The 22,421-nt window shown below is 45.5% G+C and overlaps 1 protein-coding gene across 1 annotated transcript; it reads right to left on the reverse strand.

The window, feature by feature from the left end:
* Window positions 1–19,205: 19,205 nt before the first annotated feature.
* Window positions 19,206–21,319, reverse strand: LOC133832652 (uncharacterized mitochondrial protein AtMg00810-like). Its single transcript, XM_062262963.1, has 2 exons — window positions 20,977–21,319; window positions 19,206–19,324 (listed from the first exon to the last, which is right to left on the reverse strand). Exons 1-2 carry the CDS (start codon window positions 21,317–21,319, stop codon window positions 19,206–19,208), a joined length of 462 nt encoding a protein of 153 aa, XP_062118947.1.
* Window positions 21,320–22,421: the final 1,102 nt, after the last annotated feature.

Genomic DNA, 22,421 nt, shown 5'->3' on the forward strand with positions numbered 1-22,421 from the left:
CTAGCTCAATTATAGTTTCAGTAACACGTTTTTTTTAACTAAATGACTTGATTAGCAAGTCTTGCACCTTCATAAACACACAGTGTAATGGTCTTGGCTATCCAAGGCGTTACAAGTAAGGTTCATCCCCATAGAACATTTGAGGATGTCTTCCGGGTTGCGCTCTTCTATGGCCCTCAGATCCCTAGCACTAGCTTTGTACGCATGGCCCACCATATGGCTTATCATCTCATACACGATACCTTGAAAAGCCTCAGGGATCTTGTCCAGATCGTGTGGCTTGACCGGGATCCAGACGATGGGAATCTCACTTTGAATGGGGGCCTCAATTTTAATCACTTGAGGATATGAGGAAGGCATGTGTTGAGGAGGAGGAGGAGGAGGAGGAGGAACTTACTGGATGGTATCCATTGTTATCAGAGTTGAGGGGAGCTCCCTTGGTGGCTGCTCCTGAGCAGTGCTAGCTCCTTTACCCTTGGGAGGGGACTTTGTGGTACCTCCTAGCTTAGGGGTAGTTCTCATTGCCACCTTGCGCCGTTTTACCACAGGACCAGATCCGGACCCACTGACCTTGAAGGCACCCCTTAAATCTAGAGCTCCCGGTAACTCCATCTCTTCACCTAAAAAAAGAGTGAACAAAGGATTCAATACACAGGAGAAATGCTTCAAAGATATTATAAATGCAAGAACAAAGAACAAGAATCCTACCCTCCGGGATAGGGGGGAATCTATTACGATCAGATTGGGTGTATTGACTGAGGTAGGCACAACCTCCAACTCTGGAACTAACGGAGGGGAAGAAGAACCTAAAGCTATGATCTCCTGGATCCTAGGGGGTTCAGGTCCTTCCTCAGGGCTGGACTCATCTACGTACTGCCTAAAACCAGGGGCATACGCACCTTGGAGCAGGGTTGGTCAGGTCCTACAGGTTGTCCAATACTCCTCAAAGATGGTGGATCTAAAGTGTAAAGTGTTATCAACTATGACGGTGCCTTTGGGATAACTATGATCATAGTGTACCACAAAATTATCCATGCACTGGAGGAGGATTACGGTTAGGTCTAGATCGGTAGGGTGACAGCTAACGAGTTGGTTAGGGTTAAAACGAATTAGCCTATAGCTGGCAGCAACCCGATCTAACTCTCTGAAAGGGTATGGGTTACCTTGGCCGAAGGGGCTGGCTGCTGCCCCGGATGCAGCTCGCTCAAGATCGAGTCCCTAATTATCTTCAGGAGTTCACCTTTTTCGCACAAGCGGTACCACGTATTCTTCCTCCTCGGCATCCTCATTGGCTGGCAAGGCCTCTTTAGAAGGGGGAAGCTCGGGGATGACAGGAAGAGGAGCTCGGGTCCTCAGAGCTAATGTCTAACCCTCGCTGATCAGTTTGCAAGCCACCATGGTGGTGTCATTCATGACCTGTCGATAGTATTTTTCCTCGGGAGGAAGACTAGACAGGGTCTCATATTGACCCCCGAGGATCACAGATCACCCTGTCCTCGAAAATATAGCTGCACAAGGAGTGAACTCAGTCAAAACATATAAAAAATATTTTTTACAATGAAAGTGATAAAAGTTCACGTGCTAAATTCACAATGATAGAAGACTTATGAGGGTGATTGAAGTATTGATGGACGCAGTTCTTGAACCCATTTGACAAAAAGAATCAATCTTTATGGTCAATTGGGTGGCTAGGAAGGTCGATGATGGAGGTGGAGTTCAAAAACCGAGTGAGGTAGTAAAATGCATCACCTCGCCCTTTCTGGTCGGGATTGGCTTTAAGGTAGAAGAAGTATAGGATGTCCGTGGGAGTGGGGACCTCTCACTCGTGCCTCAGAAAAAAATATTTTAATCCCGCTAAAAGCCAGTAAGAGTTTAGGGGGAGCTGAAAGGGAGCCAATTTTATTTAGTTCAGAAAATCTACAAAATATTGGTCAAATGGGAGGAAGGCACCGGCCTTCAGGTGCTCATCACTCCAAGCACAATAGTCGTCTTGGAAGGGAGCGTAGCTCTGTTCTCCCTCAAATGTAGGTCAGGCAATGAGACCATAAACTCCCATCTCAATATTGTGACTCAACAGGATCTTGTTCACCTTCCCCTGAGTCATTATCTGTGAGACTATTTGCTCAACCTCAAAAAATGCGTTGGGTCGACTACGACCTCTCTGTCCACCACAGGACCAAAGTGAGGGATGGTAGAATCAGAGGCATTCTGTTTGCCTTTTTTTTTTGGGTAAAGGAGCTCGCGACATTCTTCTTGGGAGGTGCCATGATTTAGATCGCTTGACGTAAAAGCGGCCTATTAGTAGGCAACCTAAGATGGTCTCTAGCTATAGTTGTAGAGGTACGGAAGACGAAAAGGTTTAATTGGTTTACTTTTGAAATTTGAAAGTTTATACAAGCTAAGCTTTTCCCTAGCCTCAACGCATGGTCCCATGCGGGATCTTAGGCCATGAGCTTCGATTTCTTAAAATCCCCAAATACTCTGGGATCTGCGTGTTAGGAACTGTCAGACCCACTACTTTCCTTTTGAAAGTGGTTTAATGCAAAACCGCCTAAGGAATCGTAACCTCTAAGCTACCTGCGATTAAACCTAAAACCCCTTCGTCTTCTACACCTCAAACAAGTATTCGAACCAATTTTCCATTAGAGTTTTTTCAGAATAACCCAGAAAATTGCCCAGATTTATGAGTATCTTGTTTCTAAACAAGTTTGGTTTCATTCATTTAGCCCAAACCAAATATTATTTCCTATTTACACTCAGACATAGCCTAAACAATATTGAACAATGAGCATTTTTTGAAGTAAAAAAAAACTCACTGGAAAATGAAGAAAAAAATTCAAACCAGGTGATGAAATACTTACAGAGTGTATGTTCATTCAAACAAGATGTTGAAATGTTCGCAGGAAGCTCCTTGAAAGCTTCTGAAAGTCTGAAAGGCGATGAAGGTTTTTGGGGATTTTGGTGAAGAAAAAGGAAAGCTTAGGTTTTTGAAAAGGAAATTTTTTGAATGAAACGGTGGTGAAGCCTCAGGATTGATCATCCTATTTATACGTAAACTACATAAATTAATCCGGGCCATCCGATTAGATTAGTTCAGGATCCGAAGGCCAAGATTAAACGAACCATACGACGGCAAAAATTTGATAAGATAGTTGTTTCATTCCTTGAAACCCGAATGGATGCCAATTGCAGAAAGCCACGTGTTCAGTACTTGAGTAGTGGGCAGGAACAATTTTATATGGCAGAAGTCTAAAAGCCCCTACTGTGCATGTCAGAAAGTGACGACATCAAACACGAGCAGGAGCTTGGGGGCAAATGTTGTACCCTAAAATTAGCACGAGTTCAATTACTCAGCTCGAGTACAGCTGGCAGATAAATATGTTGAAAAATAACCAAGAAGAATATCTGGTTCTTAATGTTGTTAGCAGCTCGAGATTCAATCCAGTTCGTACATAGTATACAGGTTATTATCTGACCAACACTTAAGACAACAATCGAGTTCGAGACTCATAATGGTCAAACCAAACTTTGGGGGCTCTAAACTTACTACGAGCTCAGATTCAGGTAGTTGATTAAACACGAGCTCAGGTGAGATATTCAGCTCGTGAGAACCTAGATAGAATGCATACTGAAGGATCGCAGGAGATTCGGGGATTCTTTATAGGGTCATTAACGACCAAGCTGTACCATATATCTATCATTTATTATCTAAGATAGCAGGAATATATTTATTCTGTTATCAAATTATATCCCAAAGTCAATGGGAACAATCTGTAATAATTATATACCTTATTAATTACACGGTTTATTTATGCAATGACCCAAACATGTCCATGGAATTCCCCTATAAATACAAGGAATGTTGGGCAGAAAAGGGAGGCTATTTTTGGTATTACCGAAACTCTGCAGACATAGAGAGAGAAAAGTAAAAATATTTGAAATTTCGTATTTTAATATTACCAGGAGATTTAATATAAACAACTTAATTGAATACGGAATACTGATTATTTGTTTAGACAGATTCCCGTTTTGTTAACACTACGTATTCAACTTTTTAAATGGAAATAGAAAAACAGGTAAAAAATTCAACACACAAGAATTTTTACGTGGTTCATAAATCTTTCAAATAACCTACATCCACAGGGCCATGCCCAGAGAATAAACCAATTAGTAAAGAAATAATGTGTACAAAAGCATTGACTTAAACAATGTAAGACTCCTTCTTAAACTATTACCGCAATCTTGTTGTACTCTTCTCTACGAATCTAGTTTTGATAAAACGTTGATTCTCTTGAAATCCCTTCAAAGAATAGCGAGTGCTCACTTCCTCCCGAAGTGAGACTTAGATAGAATCCTCTAATGAAGATCCTTATGAACACGTTCACAATAGACACTACCTGTTTACAAGAGACTAGATTGATATCCACAAGTACACTCAACACTCTCACAAAGATTAATGTGAATAAACTTAATCTCTACAAATAAAAACACTCTTCAAAATAAAATAATGTTTACAAATATTCAAAATGGATGAGATGAAAATTCCAAAGGCCTTGGCAAGATATTTATAGGCAAGGAAATCGTCCAAGGCCATTATCTTCTGAGATCTTTGAAATCAAATTGCAAATTCCTTTGATTTAGAAAATCAGCCAGCCAGATGAATTTTGTGTCGACAGAAAAGGAAAATGATGAGTCAGCAATGTCATCACTTTTATCTGGTAGAACGAACATGGTCATTTCTTTTGACCATGTTCATTTTCGACACTTTCTTTATTCCAGAATAAACATAATCCCTGAAAATAATCTCAAGATAATTGAAATACATATTTTTACCAAATAATGTTTATTTGTGATAAATAAGGTAAAAAATGTATTCACACTTAAAATATATTTTCATACTAAAAAATCTGCTGAATCAATTTGATAATTAAATCATGAATCAATAAGGATATGCTACTGATTTTCCTCAATAACTTTAAAATATTTTGTCTAAATTAAAGTTAGCCAATAAAGGATTTTAAAATCTCCCCATTTGGCAACTTGTTAGACAAAAATATTTTAAGAATTTATTTTGAAAGACTCTCCAAAGACAAACCAGGTTGGAGCAAAATAGTAATGTAATTACTCCCCTGCAAAAGACATCTATATTGTAACAAATATCACAAACAAGGTGAAAGAAAAAACCCAACAAATAAATAAACCTTCTTACTCCCCCTTGTTGTCTAGCAATAAGCCAAAGGAGTAAAAACAAAACAAACCAAATGAAAAGACACTAAAAGCTTTCTTTTACAATTTATTTAAACCGAAAAAGAGGTAATCAAAACAAAGGCAGAAACAGATGGCCTCATTTGGAAGGACCCGCAACAAATTGAGACAATATGGTGTGCTGAAGTTGCTCTATAGTCGAGAGACAATTCTTGAGACTGTGAACTTCTGTCTGAATAGTTTCCAGAGTGGCCTTAACACCAGCGAGTTCAGTAATGACAGAATCAGCATCGCCAGCCTTGAGAGAAATCTCTTTTGTCGTCTTGGCAGATGAGGATTCCTTCTTGAGTTTGTAATCTACACCGATAGTGGGAGGTGTCACGATTTCATATTCCAACTGGAGAGACTTTTGAGAATCAAGCAACCTGTAGATCAAATGAGGAAACACCAAATATCGGCCTTTCTTTTTGGCTTTTCATATGGCGGTGATCTGATAAAAAATGAGAGTAGCAAGATCAACTTGGAGACCAGACTTGACTTTGAACAGAAAGAAGGCTGTGTCAAATGTAATGGTGGAGTATGAGTGGTGAGAATCCAGTTATTGATGGCAAATTTGTGAAGCACGGCATAGTAATGAGTAAGATCGGTCACCTTGAGAACCGAGTGTTGTTCCCAAACCATATTCTGTCCCACCAACTCAGATAAAACCTTATCTTTGTTGAACTCCACAGCATCATTGATAACAGCAGAAGGTATATTGAGAACCTTGGCAATTTCAGCAGCACTAAACAAATACCAATGGCCCCGAACATAAAAGACTTGCTATCAAAAAAATCATCATTACGATTAGCATAGAATTCCTTAACAACCCGAGGAACAAAACCATCAAACCCAGTAACCACCCTCTATCCTCAATATTCTTAATGACCCCAAACATTCTATGGGCAGAGAAAGAATTTTTTTCTCACAAATAACATCTCGATGCATATAATGCTTCATATTTTTCTCATTGTCATTGAAAAGAGTGAGCTTTGAAAGATGAACCTGATGTGCTTAGGAACCACTGGTGACTTTGTACTGATCTCAAGAATTTTCACAGCTTTCTTGCCCTTTGGAGAAACAGAAGGGTGCTCAGATGGGTCAAATTCGGCTTCAGATGCAACATCATCATCAATAGAGGCATCATATTCAAGGGGATCATCATCAGAGGGTACAAAAGCTTCATATGGGTTAGAGTCAGAAGAGGAACAGGGTGGAGGAATCTTCTACACCTTCATCCGAAACTTGGAGAGAGGAGTGGAATCCATGGGAGAAGAAGCCTTTGGAGTGGAATCCATGGGAGAAGAAGCCTTTGGAGTGGAATCCGAAGGATTAGTACCTTTGGACCGAGGGAATTTTCGAGAAGAGGAAACCTGGAACCACCCTTTGTTTTTCTTCTTGGGTCCAAGAACATCAGGAGATTCGGTGGAGTCATAATGGGTTTTGGCCAAAGCACCTTCTTAATCAGAGATATCATCATAAAGGGATGCTCAGACCTTTTTGGAAGACCCAGGGATAGTGGCGAGCGGAGCCGCCATTGAAGGAGGTCTAGATGGAGCTTTAGGGGCTTTGAGGTCAGGAATGACCACGACTTTGCTCGTGGTGGTGGTTGCGTCAATGAGGCTTGGTTATGATAAGGTACCTGTTGACGCGGTTCTTCGGCAACAGGTAATTAAGAGAAGAAGAGAAAGGGATTAGTACTGAAAGTAGAACCGTCACAGATATGAAATCTTAGAGAGAGAACTAGGTGACTCAAGACACGTTTTTTAAGTGGTTCAAAGGTTAAAATCCTTTTACTCCACTAGTCAATATTATTCATATATTCTGGGTCTTTGGCTTGCAAAGTATATGGCTCTTCCGAGACTATTTTTTCCAACCCTTATCAACTCCCAGAGTCCCCATATTTATAGGATAAGGCACCTGGAAGTTGGTAGGGAGGTCATCCCGTGACCTTACTATTAGTCATATCAACTCTGTGACATTTATGATTAATTCCTAAACCTGACACATAAGTGTAGTCTAATCAGTATGTAAGGAGATAATGGGCCGCGCGGCCCAACCCAGCCGTGGGTGTCTGAATGCGCACGTTCCTGCTGCGTGTCCGAGAAGCCAGGGGGATATCGGACACGTGATGTCAGATATATACACGTTTATCTTGCGTGTATTGACTTTATAAAGGGTCAGAGATCCATGGCCAGCTCGTACCACGAGCTGCTTCCCTGAACCGACCTTCAGCCTTCAGGCCCTCTGACGCCCTCCTCCAGTCTTGGGGGACCTTGGCGAGCCTTTGAGAAGGTACGATCTGGGAACAGGATCTCCGGCCTGGGGGAGTCCTCGTACTAAACCATGATTAGTCCGAGGCTCGACCTTCTAATCAGCCCGTGGGAAAACCAGGGCGTACATCTGCCCCCTAAGCTCCTGCTCGTGGTATATGACGTCATATATAGAAGACCATAGTAGGGGCTTTTAGACTTCCCCACAACCCTTCACATTCCATTCCTTGTACAGGCGCCTGACACGTGGAACGTCGTGGGTGGCGATGGTACGTTTTACGAGAACCGCATTTAATGGCCTAGCCTACTGTCCAGCCGTCGTTTCATACTTCGAGTGGGAGGCCTCGGATCCCTCACTAGGGCCATCCAAGAGCCTTCTACTCGTGATCCTTCCCTTATATAAAAGGGGGTGGGCACCCCACGCACGGGCCACCCCTTCATTCAAAACTTTCCCAAATTTCTCTCCTTCTTCCTTCTCCGACTTTCAGAAGAACGAAACCCTCGACTCTACTGCCACCATTTTCCTTGTTCAAGAAGCTTAGGCGCACGAGTTTCTCCAAAGCTTTGGAAGCTACCGCACCGACGAGGCTCCTACCAACGCAACACTCTCATTTACCACCCAGCCATATACTGTAAGTTTTCTGACCCTGTTCATTTTGAAAACATGCCACTGTAGCTTAGGTAAAAAATTTTACTGTAGCCGCATGCAGGGATTTTCTGGGGTGCGTGGGTAGGAGGGTGACAGCCCCTCTTAGGCTAGGGCACACTTGTTGCAGGAAATCGCCTTAGAGTATGGGCTTCAAGATGCTTCTTCATGAACAATTTCTGGTTAGGACCTTTAGGAACATTAGGTGCAAAACCAGGTAGCTTAGGGGATACGTCTCAAGAGCGGTTTTGCAACGTGCGGCCTGTTGAAACTTTCCCCCCAAGGCAAATTTTTACTCTGAACCCCCTGACACACAAATTCCGAGTAATCTGGGATCTGTTGGGAGCATACGCGCATGTTCATTGAACCGCGTGGTTCCACTCTCCACGGGCTGGGCTTACCTCAGCTCGTGCAAATAATAATTGCTTCGCCTTTCTGCTTGGGTCGCCTTTTCTAAAGTGTTTTCTTTTGTTCGATAGGCGGCCAGATGGCTCCAAAAAGGAATCTGCCTCAGAAGAACATGGGAAGCTCGGTCTCTCAGCAAGAGAAAGGAAAGGTGGTGATGCCAAGCTCGCCGATCCCCCACTTCGGGCCAGCCGTGGAGAAGCAGGTCGAGGTGGCCCCTGACGCATTCTTTGAGGCGGAGAGAATCGTCTCAAAGATAACCAACCAGGCAAAGATCAACAAACTCTTCCTCACCCACAACATTCCACTGGGGAAAGCCTCTGTGATCGCCCGACCTGCTGCGGAGGGCGAATGGAGCTGCACGCCGCTCGACGAATCGTTCGCGGCCAGGAGCGGCGAACACTTCAAGGCAGGGGCCTTCCTTCCCCTGGATCAGTACTTCGCTGATTTCCTGAATTATGTGGGGTTGGCCCCATTTCAGCTCCCCCCCAACTCCTACCGTCTGCTGGCGGAGTTGAGGTATTTATTTAAGAAGCAGGAGTGGGAGGTCCCCACTCCTGTGGATATTCTATATTTCTTCTGCCTCAAAGCCAGCCCGGACCAGCGGGGACGAGGTGACAGGTTCTACTACTTAACCCGTTTCCCTAATACAGCGGCGGTCATCGAGCTTCCAAGTCATCCAAATGACTTCAAGGACCAGTTCTTCATGTCAACTGGGTTCCGGAATTGCGAGCACCACTATTTTAACCGCCCTCGTAAGTGATCCCCGACCTTAGCTCGCCTTTTGGGTGTGGTTTCTTTTTTATCTTAGCTCCTTCCGTATTCCATCCTGACTCCAGCCAATCTTGCAGCCATCTACGCAAGGACCGAAAAGTCTGCGACCCTCGGGGGTCAGTATGACACATTGGCGGGCTTGCCCCCCAGCGAAAAGGACTACCGCGTGCTCGTGACGGACGAGATGATGGTGTTTAGCAAATTGATCTTCCCAAACCAAACTCTAAACCTGAAGAGGCCTCGGGGGCCGCCCCCAGCCCGCGACAACAGGCCTAACACCGTGGAGGAGGTCGCGGCAGAGGAAGACGAGGAGGACGAGGTGGCTGAAGTCCCGCTCGTGAGGAATAGAAAGAGGACCTTGGAGGTCGCTCAAGGGATGGACGAGGAGAGGATCCAAACCGGAGCAGCCGCGGGTCCTTCCGGCCAAGGTAACCCTTATTTGTTTAAGAATGTAGATAGGGCCACTGCAGACCCCCGGCTGGTTAGGTTCAATCCTAGGTAGATCGTCCATCGTCATGGGAGGAACCCGGACCTGAATACACTCCTGCTCCACTGTGTTGACCGACTCGTGCTGGATCACCAAGAGAGCCAGCCTAGGGGTACCGTAGTAGTAGATAACACCCTAGCTTTTAGGTCGATCTTTCTTTAGGAGTATGGGACCAACTTACGCACATGGCCATCACTCCAGAGGGGTATCTATGCTCCGGGGCTTAGACAGTATGTAGAAGAGTCCAGTCCCAAGTCAGAACCAGACCTAGAACCCGCGCCAGTTCGTGAGATAATTGTCCTAGGCTCTTCCAGCTCGGGGGGTAGGGCCCCTTAATATTCGTATACTTTTTTCTTTTAACCTCTGCATGATTGCTAATCTTGTAATAACCATGTTTTTGTTTTTGGCAGAAGAGATGTCTCAGCCCGGGGGTAATCTGCGGGGTGTAGTCTTCGGCGGGAATCCCCCAGCAGGGCCAAGGTTGAAAAGGCTCCGAGAGTCTAAGAGCGCGGCCGGGGCCTCCACCAAATCCCCGAATAAGGAGAAGGAAAAGACCCCGCCATCCCAGGTTGTGGGGGCGATCCTTCCTGCTGCCGGAGCAGGTCACATGCCCCCCCCGCCCCAACGATCTCCATTAGCCACCCAGGACGTGGTACTGGAGGTCGGGACTCCGGCTGCAGCAGCCCCGGATGTACGCATCCCGGTCGATCCCCAGGATCTGGGAAAGATCCCAGAAGCATTCCGGGGGACGTTGTATGAGTCGGCGAGCTATGTCGTCGGCCGCTTCTACAAGCTCAAAGAGAGGGATCTCCGGGCTATCGAAGCAACGAGCCCGGTCCGAGTCATAGAGTCTTCGATGGACATGACCCTAACGGTAACCTGCCCCACTCTTTTAAAGCTTTAACACTTACATAATGCCTTGTTTTTCCACTTAGCCAACTTATCCTTCCTTTCTTGCAGGGCATTGCTGCCGTACATCGAGGTATCGCCAAGACTAAGGCTCAGCTCGAGGAGATGGAGGCTGAGCGCCAGGCCGCCCTTCAGGAAGCTCAGGCGGCGAAAGATGCACTGGCGGCTTTGAAGGCCGAGCTAGAGAAGATCCGTTCAAAGAACCGAGAACTTAAAACCTCCCTTGCCACTTCGCGAACAGACCTCAAGGCAGCGAAGACCGAGGCCCAGGCCGCCTAGGAGGCCGCCTTGGAAGCCGAGCGGGCCATCTCGGAGCAGTCCATGCAGGACCTGTTCTATCACTGCTGGGCCCATAACCCGGATGCTGACTTCTCTTTTATGCCGCCGGACCTCTGGGCTATTTTGCTGTCGAAGCTCCAAGCCCGCCTAAACAGAGAGGTGCCACCCTCGGAGACTGGGGAAGCCTCTGGTGCGGCGGAGCAGGGCGAGACCGCGACCTCCAAAGGACCAGCTGATGGGGCTTAGGGCACTTATGCATTTTTTATTATTTTATTTTGTCTTTGTAACTTTTTCATGAGGTGTTTTCACCTCGAGACGATTTACTTGGCAGTCTTCACTTATATATATATTTTTTTATAAGCTTGGTTCATGCTAACCGTTATTTATATCCCGAGCTCTTTAAGAAAGAGCCATGACCAATAAACTTAAGTTAACTTCCAAGTTTTATGACCCGGTTAAAACCAGGAACTTATTTTGAAAACTTAGTCCGTGTTAACTTTTATCCATATCCCGAGCTCTTTAAGAAGAAACACGATCAATAAATTTAAGTTAACTTCTAAGTTTTATGACCCGGTTAAAACCAGGAACTTATTTTGAAAACTTAGTCCGTGTTAACTTTTATCCATATCCCGAGCTCTTTAAGAAGAAACACGATCAATAAATTTAAGTTAACTTCTAAGTTTTATGACCCGGTTAAAACCAGGAACTTATTTTGAAAACTTAGTCCGTGTTAACTTTTATCCATATCCCGAGCTCTTTAAGAAGAAACATGATCAATAAATTTAAGTTAACTTCTAAGTTTTATGACCCGGTTAAAACCAGGATAGGACTTAGTCCGCGTTAACCCTTATCCATAGATGAGAGTCAACATCTAAGTCGTTAAGGAGACCTGGTTACATCCAGGTACCATATGCCCCCCCCCCCCCAAGTAACTGGGAAAGGGTCTTTTCGTGGTTACTTTAAAATCACACTTGCCAACTAAAAGAAACACTTGATTTTTATTTATACATAGAAAGTGGCCTTCCAGGCCTTACAAGTAGATCATTGATAGTGTTTCTTTAAGTGGATGGCATTCCAAGTCCGTGGGACCGCCCCTCCATCAGGTCGAGCTAACTTATAAGTTCCCTCCTTGATGACTTCGATGACCTGGTATGGTCCTTCCCAGTTTGGTCCCAAAACCCCATCTTTGGGATCTTTTCCGGCCAGGAAGACTCTCCTTAGGACCAAATCGCCAACGCTAAAGGCACGTTTTTTGACCTTAGCATTGAAGTAGCGAGTGATCTTTTGCTGATAATGGGCGAGCTGGAGTTGCGAATCCTCCCGCCTTTCATCAATTAGGTCTAGGGAATGGCATAGGAGTTCGTGGTTCCGATCTTGGTCGTAGGACTGGACTCTACGCGACAGAACTTTAACCTCCACAGGGAGGACTGCTTCACTCCCAAAGGTTAGGGAGAAAGGAGTGTGGCCCGTGGGAGTCCGATGCGAGGTCCAGTATGCCCACAGGACCTGGGGGAGCTGTTCTGGCCAGACCCCCTTTGCCTCATCTAGCCTCTTCTTGAGGCTTGCCTTTAGAGTTTTGTTCACAGCCTCGACCTGGCCGTTCGCCTGGGGATAGGCCACGGACGAGAAGCTTTTCACAATTCCGTGCCTTTCACAAAATTCGGTGAACAGATCGCTGTCAAATTGAGTGCCGTTGTCGGAGACGATCTTTCTAGGTAGGCCAAATCGACATATGACGCTTTTCACCACGAAGTCGAGTACTTTCTTCGATGTTATTGTCGCCAACGGCTCTGCTTCGGCCCACTTGGTGAAGTAGTCAATGGCTACCACGGCGTAACGGACCCCGCCCTTTCCGGTGGGCAGGGCGCCCACTAGATCTATTCCCCAAATAGCAAATGGCCAAGGAGCCGAGATCATTTTTAGCTCGACCGGAGGAGCTCGGGCAACCACAGTGAATCGCTGACACTTGTCGCACATTTTCACATATGAGATAGAGTCTTTGGACAGAGTCGGCCAATAATAGCCTTGCCTGAGAACCTTCAAGGCCAGGCTTTTCCCCCCAGTGTGGTCTCCGTAGAATCCTTCGTGAACTTCCTGCAGGATGGCCTTCGCTTCACTCGGAAGAACGCACCGGAGGAGAGGTAGGGAGTGCCCACGTCGGTATAACACTCCTTCGACTAGCATGTATCTAGGAGCTTGATAAAGGACTCGCCGTGCGTCGTTACGTTCTTCGGGTAACCTGCCCTCGACGAAATACTCAAGAATGGGAGTCATCCAGGTCAGCCTGATATCAATCATCTCAATCTCCGCTCGATCTCCTTCTATACTTGGTCTTTCCAAGAATTCGACTGGCACCAACCCCAGGGTTTCTGTCCCTCCCGAGGTGGCGAGTTTGGCGAGAGCATCTGCGTTGGCGTTCTGCTCCCGAGGTATCTGTTCGGCCGACCCTTGCTCAAATGCAGACAGCTCGGCTTTAACTTTTGCCAAATAGGCGGCCATCTTGGGTCCCCATGCCTGATATTCTCCCAGAACCTGGTTCACCACGAGCTGGGAGTCGCTGAAGCACTGGACGGAGCTTGCCTTTAGCTCAGAAGCTACCCTCAGCCCAGCCAACAAAGCCTCGTACTCTGCCTCGTTGTTAGACGCCTTGAATCCAAACCTTAGCGCCAAGTGGAATCTATGTCCCTCGGGGGATATCAGGATGATTCCGGCCCCGGAGCCGTTCTCGTTAGATGAACCATCAATGAAGACCTTCCACGACGAAGGTGGGGAGGCGACCTGAGGCAAGCATTCTGATGGATTCTCCTGGAATCCCGTGCATTCCGCCACGAAGTCGGCCAAGGCCTGACTTTTTATGGCAGTTCGTGGGGTATAGAAAATCTCGAACTGACTGAGTTCGACTGCCAATTTTAACAAACGTCTCGATGCTTCAGGCTTTTGCAAGACCTTCCTTAAAGGCTGATCGGTCATGACGTGTACAGAGTGTGACTGGAAGTACGGCCTGAGCTTTCGCGAGGCCGTGATTAGGCAGAACGCCAGTTTTTCCATCATTGGGTATCTTGATTCAGCTCCGAGGAGTCTCTTGCTGATGTAGTAGACTGGCTTTTGAACTTGGGCCTTTTCTCGTACTAGCACGGCGCTAGCTGCGTCCTGAGTGACGGCCATGTAGAGTAAAAGAGGTTCTCCCGCCTTGGGCTTGGATAGTACGGGCGGTTCAGCCAGATGCGCCTTCAGGTCGAGGAATGCGCTTTCGCATTATATTGTCCACTCAAACTTCTTGTTTCCTCGGAGCAGGTTATAGAAGGGCAAACACTTGTCGGCTGATTTGGAAATGAACCGGTTGAGCGCTGCTACCATTCCTGTGAGGCCTTGGACATCTTTTCGCGACCTAGGGGAAGGAAGCTCGAGCAGTGACCTGATCTTGTCGGGGTTTGCCTCGATTCCTCGGGTATTGACTATGAAACCCAGGAATTTCCCAGATGCGACACCGAAAGTGCACTTCTGAGGATTGAGCCTCATGTCATACTCTCCCAGTATGTTAAAACACTCTTCCAGGTCGGAAACGTGGTTGTCGTCAGTCTTTGACTTAACCAGCATGTCATCGAGGTACACTTCCATGTTTTTTCAGATCTGGTCCTTGAACATTCTGTTTACAAGCCTTTGGTAGGTAGCTCCGGCATTCTTCAGGCCAAATGGCATGACCTTATAGCAATAGACATTAGTCGGGGTCATGAAGCTGGTATGTTCCTGGTCTGCCGGATTCATCGCGATCTGATTGTAGCTTGAGTACGCGTCCATGAAGGACATGAGCTCGTGCCCCGCCGTGGCATCCACCAGTTGATCGATCCTTGGTAATGGAAAGCAATCCTTGGGGCAGGCTTTATTCAGGTCGGAGAAGTCAATACAGGTCCGCCACTTCCCGTTGGGCTTCGGAACCAGCACGGGATTAGCGACCCAAATTGGAAACTTGGCTTCGCGGATAAAGCCACACTTTTTGAGCCGGGCCACTTCTTCTTCAAGGGCTTCAGTTTGGGTCGTTCCTAAACGCCTTTGCTTTTGGGATTTGGCAGGAGCACTTTTATCCAGGTGGAGTGTGTGCATGATGACACTCGGGCTGATCCCTATCATGTCCTCGTGCGACCATGCGAACACGTCCAGGTTTTTCTGCAGAAACGTAGTCAGCTCCGCTTTTCTTTGGTCGCAGAGGTTCTTCCCAAGCTTAACCGTCCGCGATGGGTTTTGTCTATCAATGTTCACCTCCTCGAGCTCTTCAATAGCCTAGAGCTCGGATCTGTCCTCGCCTACACGGGGGTCAATGTCCTCACTTAAGGCGAGCTTCTCTTCTTCGGAAATCTGAGGTTTTTCAATCTCAGGAACCGCCCTGGGTCCCTGAGATTCCTCTTCGCCCTGAATGGCCATTGTCAGCTGCCCGGGTTTAGATTTTCCCTTCATGGAAATGCTGTAGCATTCCCTGGCAGCGAGCTGGTCACCCTTGATAGTACAGATTCCTGTCGAAGTAGGGAACTTCATGGCGAGGTGTCGGATGGAAGTGATAGCCTCGAAAGCTATGAGCGTAGGCCGGCCCAAAATGGCATTGTAGGCAGCGGAGCAGTCAATGACCACGAACTCGAGTAGTTTGGATACTGTCCGAGATTCTTCTCCTAGGGTGATCACCAGCTCGATCGTTCCTATTGCTGCTGATCCTTCTCCCGAAAAGCCATATAGCATCATCGAGGTTGCCTTTAGCTCGGCGACGGTCAGACCCATCTTTTCTAAGGTGGATCGGAATAGGAGGTTCACCGAGCTCCCATTGTCCACCAACACTCTCCTTACTTTTCGGTTGGCGAGCTGGACTGCTACGACCAAGGGATCGTTATGAGGGAATTGGACATGGCCTGCGTCTTCCTCCGTGAAAGTTATCGGTTGTTTCCCTAATCGTTGCTGTTTTGACTGACGCTGCTCTGGGACGAACTCCACTCCGTTGTGAGCCTTTAATTCATTCACATATCTCTTCTGGGCGCCTCTACTCGTGCCAGCCATATGCGGTCCTCCAGAGATGGTGGATATCTCTCCCTCAACCACGGGGGGAAGGACATCCTGATCTATCCGAGGTCCGGGCTGGCTGGCTGGGACCTCTGGAACGGGTCGACTTGCTGGGACCCTGTTTCACGAGTATTGCGCCAATGGGCCTGCTCGGATGAGAGTTTCGATTTCATCTTTGAGATGCCTGCAGTCGTCGGTATTGTGGCCGACGTCGTTATGGAAACGGCAGAATTTTGAAGCATCTCTCTTTCCCTTGTGGTGTTTTAATGGTTCCGGTCTTTTCCAAGGGACCCGAGCAGCGTTGGCCAGGAAAATACTTTCCCTGGACTGGGTGAGCTCGGTATATGTTGTGAACATGGGCTTGAATTTATCCACAGGCTTATTCTTATTTTGACCGTGATGGCTGTTTTCACCATTCCCCTTTCTTTTGCCACCACCGGGCTGGTTGTTCTGCGTGACGTCGAGAATCGCCACTGCGATCTCTGTCCTCGTTCCAGTGGGCTTCTCGGGAATCTGGCTGGTTCCTGCGGCGGAAGCTTCAGCCTCTTCCAAATTTATCCACTCTTGGGCTCTGTTAAGGAATTCGCTAACCGAACTGACTCCCCTTCTTTGAATATCTTTCCACAGGTCTCCACCGACCAGGATTCCGGTCCTCATGGCCATGAGCTTGGAGCTATCGTCAGCGTCTCTGGCTCGAGCAGCGACATTCGTGAATCTGCTCAAGTAGGCTTTCAGCATCTCACCGGGCTGCTATCTCATGTTAGCTAGGGAGTCGGCCTGGACTCGGGCAGCCTGGGAGGCGCAGAATGCCCTTTTGAAGTCAGCCGAAAAAGTCTTCCAGGAGATGATTGACTGCTTTTTACTCTGCTTGAACCACTGCCTGGCAGGTCCAGTCAGTGTGGAAGGAAAGATCAAGTAGCGCAGCTCCGGGCCGATGTTATGGGCCATCATTAGGGTATTGAACATCCCTAAATGGTCAAACGGGTCTCCGTCCCCGTTGAACTTTGACAAGTGAGGCATTCAGAAGCCAGACGGGTATGCCGTCGCTGCTATGTTGGGGGCGAAGAGTTCCATTTCGTCACCCGAATCATATTCGTCTTTTTCTTTTTCTGATAGGAGCTTTCTCATCAGTTCCTCCATTTGAGTTAGGCGCTCGAGGGTTTTGTCCTGAGATCCTGGGTTATCCCGGGGCTGTCCAACAGCTCCGGACCCGTTGTACATATTAGGTGGGTTGTTGCCCCCTATCTTGAGATAGGTTATGTGGGACATTCCCTCCGTTACGTACTTCGGATCGAACTCCCACTGAACGGGCCTGGCTACCATCTCCGGTTCGATCGTCTCTGTGAGAGTTGAGGCGATCTCGGAGGTCGCCTCCCTGTGTAGTCTGGTGACTTTGTGCCGAGCTTAGTCGCTGACGCAGGTCTCCTCCCGAGATATCACTCCGGAGACTACCAGTCCAGTGGCTCCTGCTGGATAGGCTTGGAGTGCGTCTTTGGCGGTTATGACCTGATCCTTCCCCTGGCGACCTGCTGCGCCAGGAAGGCCCAGCCGACGGCGGGTCTCTCCTACTACCACCGTAGGCCGGGATGTCTCGGACGGGCTGAGGAGACGGGTATCTGATTGGAGAAGGAGGATGCCTGACTGTGGAGGCGATCCTAGTTTCGTCCGGACGGATTAAATTCGGTGGGGGCCTTTCGGCCCTGTGAGCCTGCTGGTCCCGCGCTGGGCGAGCTGATTGAGGCGCAGGATGGTCTTCGGGGACGGGCTGACGCCTCTGGCCCTCCCCGGATCTCCTTCGGGAACTTCCTCGATCTCTCCTGGGCGCCCTCGAGGAAGGTTGAGAGCTAGGGGTCGATGTCCTAACCGAACGGCTGTATTGCTGTTGCCCGGTTCTAGGCATTTCCCTAAAGTTTGCCTCTTGGTGGTGTGATGAAGGGGTAGAGTTGGCTACAGGAAGTCTATCCGAACGGCTATGTCTGGATCGGTTACTCCGGCGAGACTTAGGAGCCTCACCTTGCCTCTCTCCAACGTTAACGTTGGTTGTGAGAGGGGGTAGCCGGTCCAGAATATTCTGGATTTGCTGACCAGCTGCTGCTAACTGGCTCCTCAGCTGAGCATTCTCCATCTCCACCGCAGTATAATAACACGGATTCAGATTAGGTGGCCGGGGCGCTGAACTACCAGTGTCGTCTTGGCCCGCCAGCTGCTTTCCTAGCCTCTGCTGGACTTCAGGAATTTGCCCATCAGGGATGGCAACATGGTGGGCCTCCTGCCCATCATGCTGTTCTGTTTCGTTGCCATGTCTGGATCGAGTGGTCACCATAGTTGGATGTTTGCGGTAGTACTAATCGAACTTGCTCTCAATGAAAGCACCAAACTGTTGACGCGGTTCTTCGACAACAGGTAATTAAGAGAAGAAGAGAAAGGGATTAGTACTGAAAGTAGAACTGTCACAGATATGAAATCTTAGAGAGAGAACTAGGTGACTCAAGACACGTTTTTTAAGTGGTTCAAAGGTTAAAATCCTTCTACTCCACTAGTCAATATTATTCATATATTCTGGGTCTTTGGCTTGCAAAGTATATGGCTCTTCCGAGACTATTTTTTCCAACCCTTATCAACTCCCAGGGTCCCCATATTTATAGGAGAAGGCACCTGGAAGTTGGTAGGGAGGTCATCCCGTGACCTTACTATTAGTCATATCAACTATGTGACATTTATGATTAATTCCTAAACCTGACACATAAGTGTAGTCTAATCAGTATGTAAGGAGATAATGGGCCGCGCGGCCCAACCCAGCCGTGGGTGTCTGAATGCGCACGTTCTTGCTGCGTGTCTGAGAAGCCAGGGGGATATCGGACACGTGATGTCAGATATATACACGTTTATCTTGCGTGTATTGACTTTATAAAGGGTCAGAGATCCATGGCCAGCTCGTACCACGAGCTGCTTCCCTGAACCGACCTTCAGCCTTCAGGCCCTCTGACGCCCTCCTCCAGTCTTGGGGGACCTTGGCGAGCCTTTGAGAAGGTACGATCTGGGAACAGGATCTCCGGCCTGGGGGAGTCCTCGGACTAAACCATGATTAGTCCGAGGCTCGACCTTCTAATCAGCCCGTGGAAAAAGCAGGGCGTACAGTACCCTTTCAAGCCCTTTTCTCGGTGAGAGATGGAGATGCAGTCAATGAGCCATCCTTCAAATCCTTGACATACCGAGAGCCACTTCCTCTAGTTTTCACCATGGTTGCACGAGAAAGAGAGAAAACTTTCACAAGGAAAAAGAGAAACCGAAAAAGAAAAAAGAAGAAGGATTGAGACGGTTATGAGAATGGGGCCTAGGATGTCTGAATATAAAGAATGAGTGAGACAGGGATTTTATCTTTATTCCCTTTTTGAGAATTAAATGGAATATACACTTTTGTAAGGTACACGATAATATCCCAAAAAAAAATAACTGCCAGCATTAGTACACAAAATAAGATTGGGAAACAAGCCATAATAGGAAACTTTTAATCTTAAAAAAATATGTGATAAAGATAAAACAAAATTGATACAACATGCCATTTTTGATACACACAGATTCGATTCTTCTTTATATATATAAATATTTATTTTTTTATTAATATTTATTTAATTGTTTTATATATATAACCAAATGTACCAAAAATATCCCATTTTTCCTTGTGCCCAAAGTCTTCGTGCCCTTGTCTGTGGAGAGAGAAACAATCATTAATTCATAACAAATTTTTACTATAAGATTAGAAAATATATTTAATATAAATCATGCTTTTATTTTAAAAAAAATATCACAAAATATTTACTCCTGTCACAAAAAATATTTTAGCCAAATTAATGAGTGTGTATGAGTCTTACAAATTTTTCCAACAGTATATCTTAAGCATTTGTGTGTGATTGTGAAAGCAAAGATCATCGCCCTGTATGGTAATTTTAGCTTTTTTCAGGGACATTGCCCTATGTGGCAATTTTTAGCCTTTTTCTCAAAGAGTACCCAAATTAGACGCTTTCACACTACACTGAAGGCAGCCTTTATCAGTGGTAGAGTATCTTCTACATAGATTTTGTTACATAGTTCCAACTTACTCAAGGATAGCAATAACACAACAGTGTAGGTAGCTCTATTCTAAGATGGAGCCTAAAAATACTTTTCAAGGATCAAATGCTCATACACTAAACACAAATTGATTTGGAAGAATATAAATTGGAGGGACTATTTATTTTGATTTTATTTTTTAAAAAAAGGTGCATGATATATATTAACTATAAATTCTAACCTGAAGTAAAAATATATTTTGACAAATGATTGAGACTTTTTCGGTAGACAAGGACAATAAGAAATTACGCAACTTGTTCTAGCACAAGGATATGGTACAATACAAACAAGAATTAATTAGGACACACCCCCAAGGATTTCCTGAGGGAATCAAACCTGGCTGTATCAAGAGCTTTTGTAAAAATATCTGCAATTTGTTTGTCCGTCTCAATATATTCTAAGATCAAATTTTTATTTTCAACAAGTTTCGTGATAAAATGATGGCGAATGTCAATGTGTTTAGTGAGAGAGTATTGAACAAGATTTTTTTGAGATATTAATTGCACTAGTGTTATCACAAAAAATAGTCAAGGTTTTAAGATCAAACCCATAGTCTGTCATCATTTGTTTCATCCATAATAATTGAGTACAACAGCTTCCTGCAGCTATGTACTCAGCTTCAGCAATTGACAAGGAGATTGAATTTTGTTTCTTGCTATGCCAAGAAACCAGATTGTTTCCCAAATAGAAACAACCACCACTTGTACTTTTTTTGTCATCTGCATTGCCTGCCCAATCAGCATCACTAAAACAAACAAGGTTAGAGTTTGTTTCCTTTGGAAACTAAATTCCATACCCTTAACTACCATTCACATAGTGAATGATTCGCTTTATAGCTGTCACATGGGATTCCATAGGATCCCCTTGATACCAAGCACATACCCCAACACTGTAGCTAATGTCAGGACGACTAGCTGTGAGATACGGAAGACTTCCAATCATGCTTCTGTACAATGTTGGATCTACTTTTACACCATTTTCATCCTTGGTCAGTTTGATCGTGTTTCCCATTGGTTTTTTGGCATGTTTAGCAGACTCCATCCCAAATTTCTTGATCTGATTTTTTGCATACTTACTTTGAGACATGAAGGTTCCATCTTCTGACTGTTTGACTTGCAGTCCTAGAAAATAGTTTAACTCTCCTACCATGCTTATTTCGAACTCATCTATCATTTGTTTGACAAACTCTTGCACTAAGGTGTTAGAAGTAGAGCCAAAAACAATATCATCAACATAGATTTGTGTAATAACAATATCAGAATCAACATTTTTGATGAAAAGAGTTTTATCGACTCCTCCTCTTTTTTAACCATTCAAAACAATAAATTGAGTCAATCTTTCATACTAAGCTCTAGGAGCCTATTTTAAACCATAGAGAGCCTTTTTAAGTTAAAAAACATGATCAGGATAATGTGGATCTTCAAAACCTTTTGGTTGTTCAACAAATGCTTCTTCATTCAAAATTCCATTTAAAAAGACAGATTTAACATCCATTTGGAACAATTTGAAACCAACAATACAAGTAACAACCAATAGCAATCTTATTGACTCAAGTCTTGCGATAGGGGCAAAAGTTTCATCGAAGTCAACTCCTTCAATTTGAGTATACCCCTGGGCAACTAGCCTAGCTTTATTTCTTATTATTGTACCAAATTCATCAGTTTTATTTTTTAAGATCCATTTGGTACCAATAAAATTGGTATGATTTGGTCTAGGAACAAGAGTCCATACCTCATTTCTTGTGAATTGTTCTAATTCCTCTTGCATTGCTTTTATCCATGACTCATCACTCAAAGCTTCTTTCACATTTTTTTGTTCAAAGCTAGATGTAAAGCAAACGACTTGAACCAAATTCACATACCTTTTTCTTGTCACCATACTTTCTTCAATATCACCAAGAATGAGATCTGAAGGGTGATTCTTTTTAATTCTGGCAGAAGGTTCTCTCTGTATTGAATGTGTGATGATTTCTGGCCCTTCCTTTGTTGCTCTTCAGATGATGTTGGAACAGATTCAGCTTTTGTTGCAACTTTTTTTGTATAAGAAGGCACAACATCACCTTTCCAGATTTCGTAAGGAGTTTTGGAGGTACCTGGGCGAAGAAACACTCGATTGATTGTGTAGCAAGCAGTGAATATTGCCTCTGCCCATAATCGTTTGGAGAGTTTCTTACTGTTCAGCATTACTCTGCCCATTTCCTGGAAGGTTCTATTTTTTCTCTCAACAACCCCATTTTGTTTAGGAGTTTTGG

This window comes from Humulus lupulus, chromosome 4 (genome assembly GCF_963169125.1).
Source record: "Humulus lupulus chromosome 4, drHumLupu1.1, whole genome shotgun sequence".
In the NCBI taxonomy this organism is placed as follows: domain Eukaryota; kingdom Viridiplantae; phylum Streptophyta; class Magnoliopsida; order Rosales; family Cannabaceae; genus Humulus; species Humulus lupulus.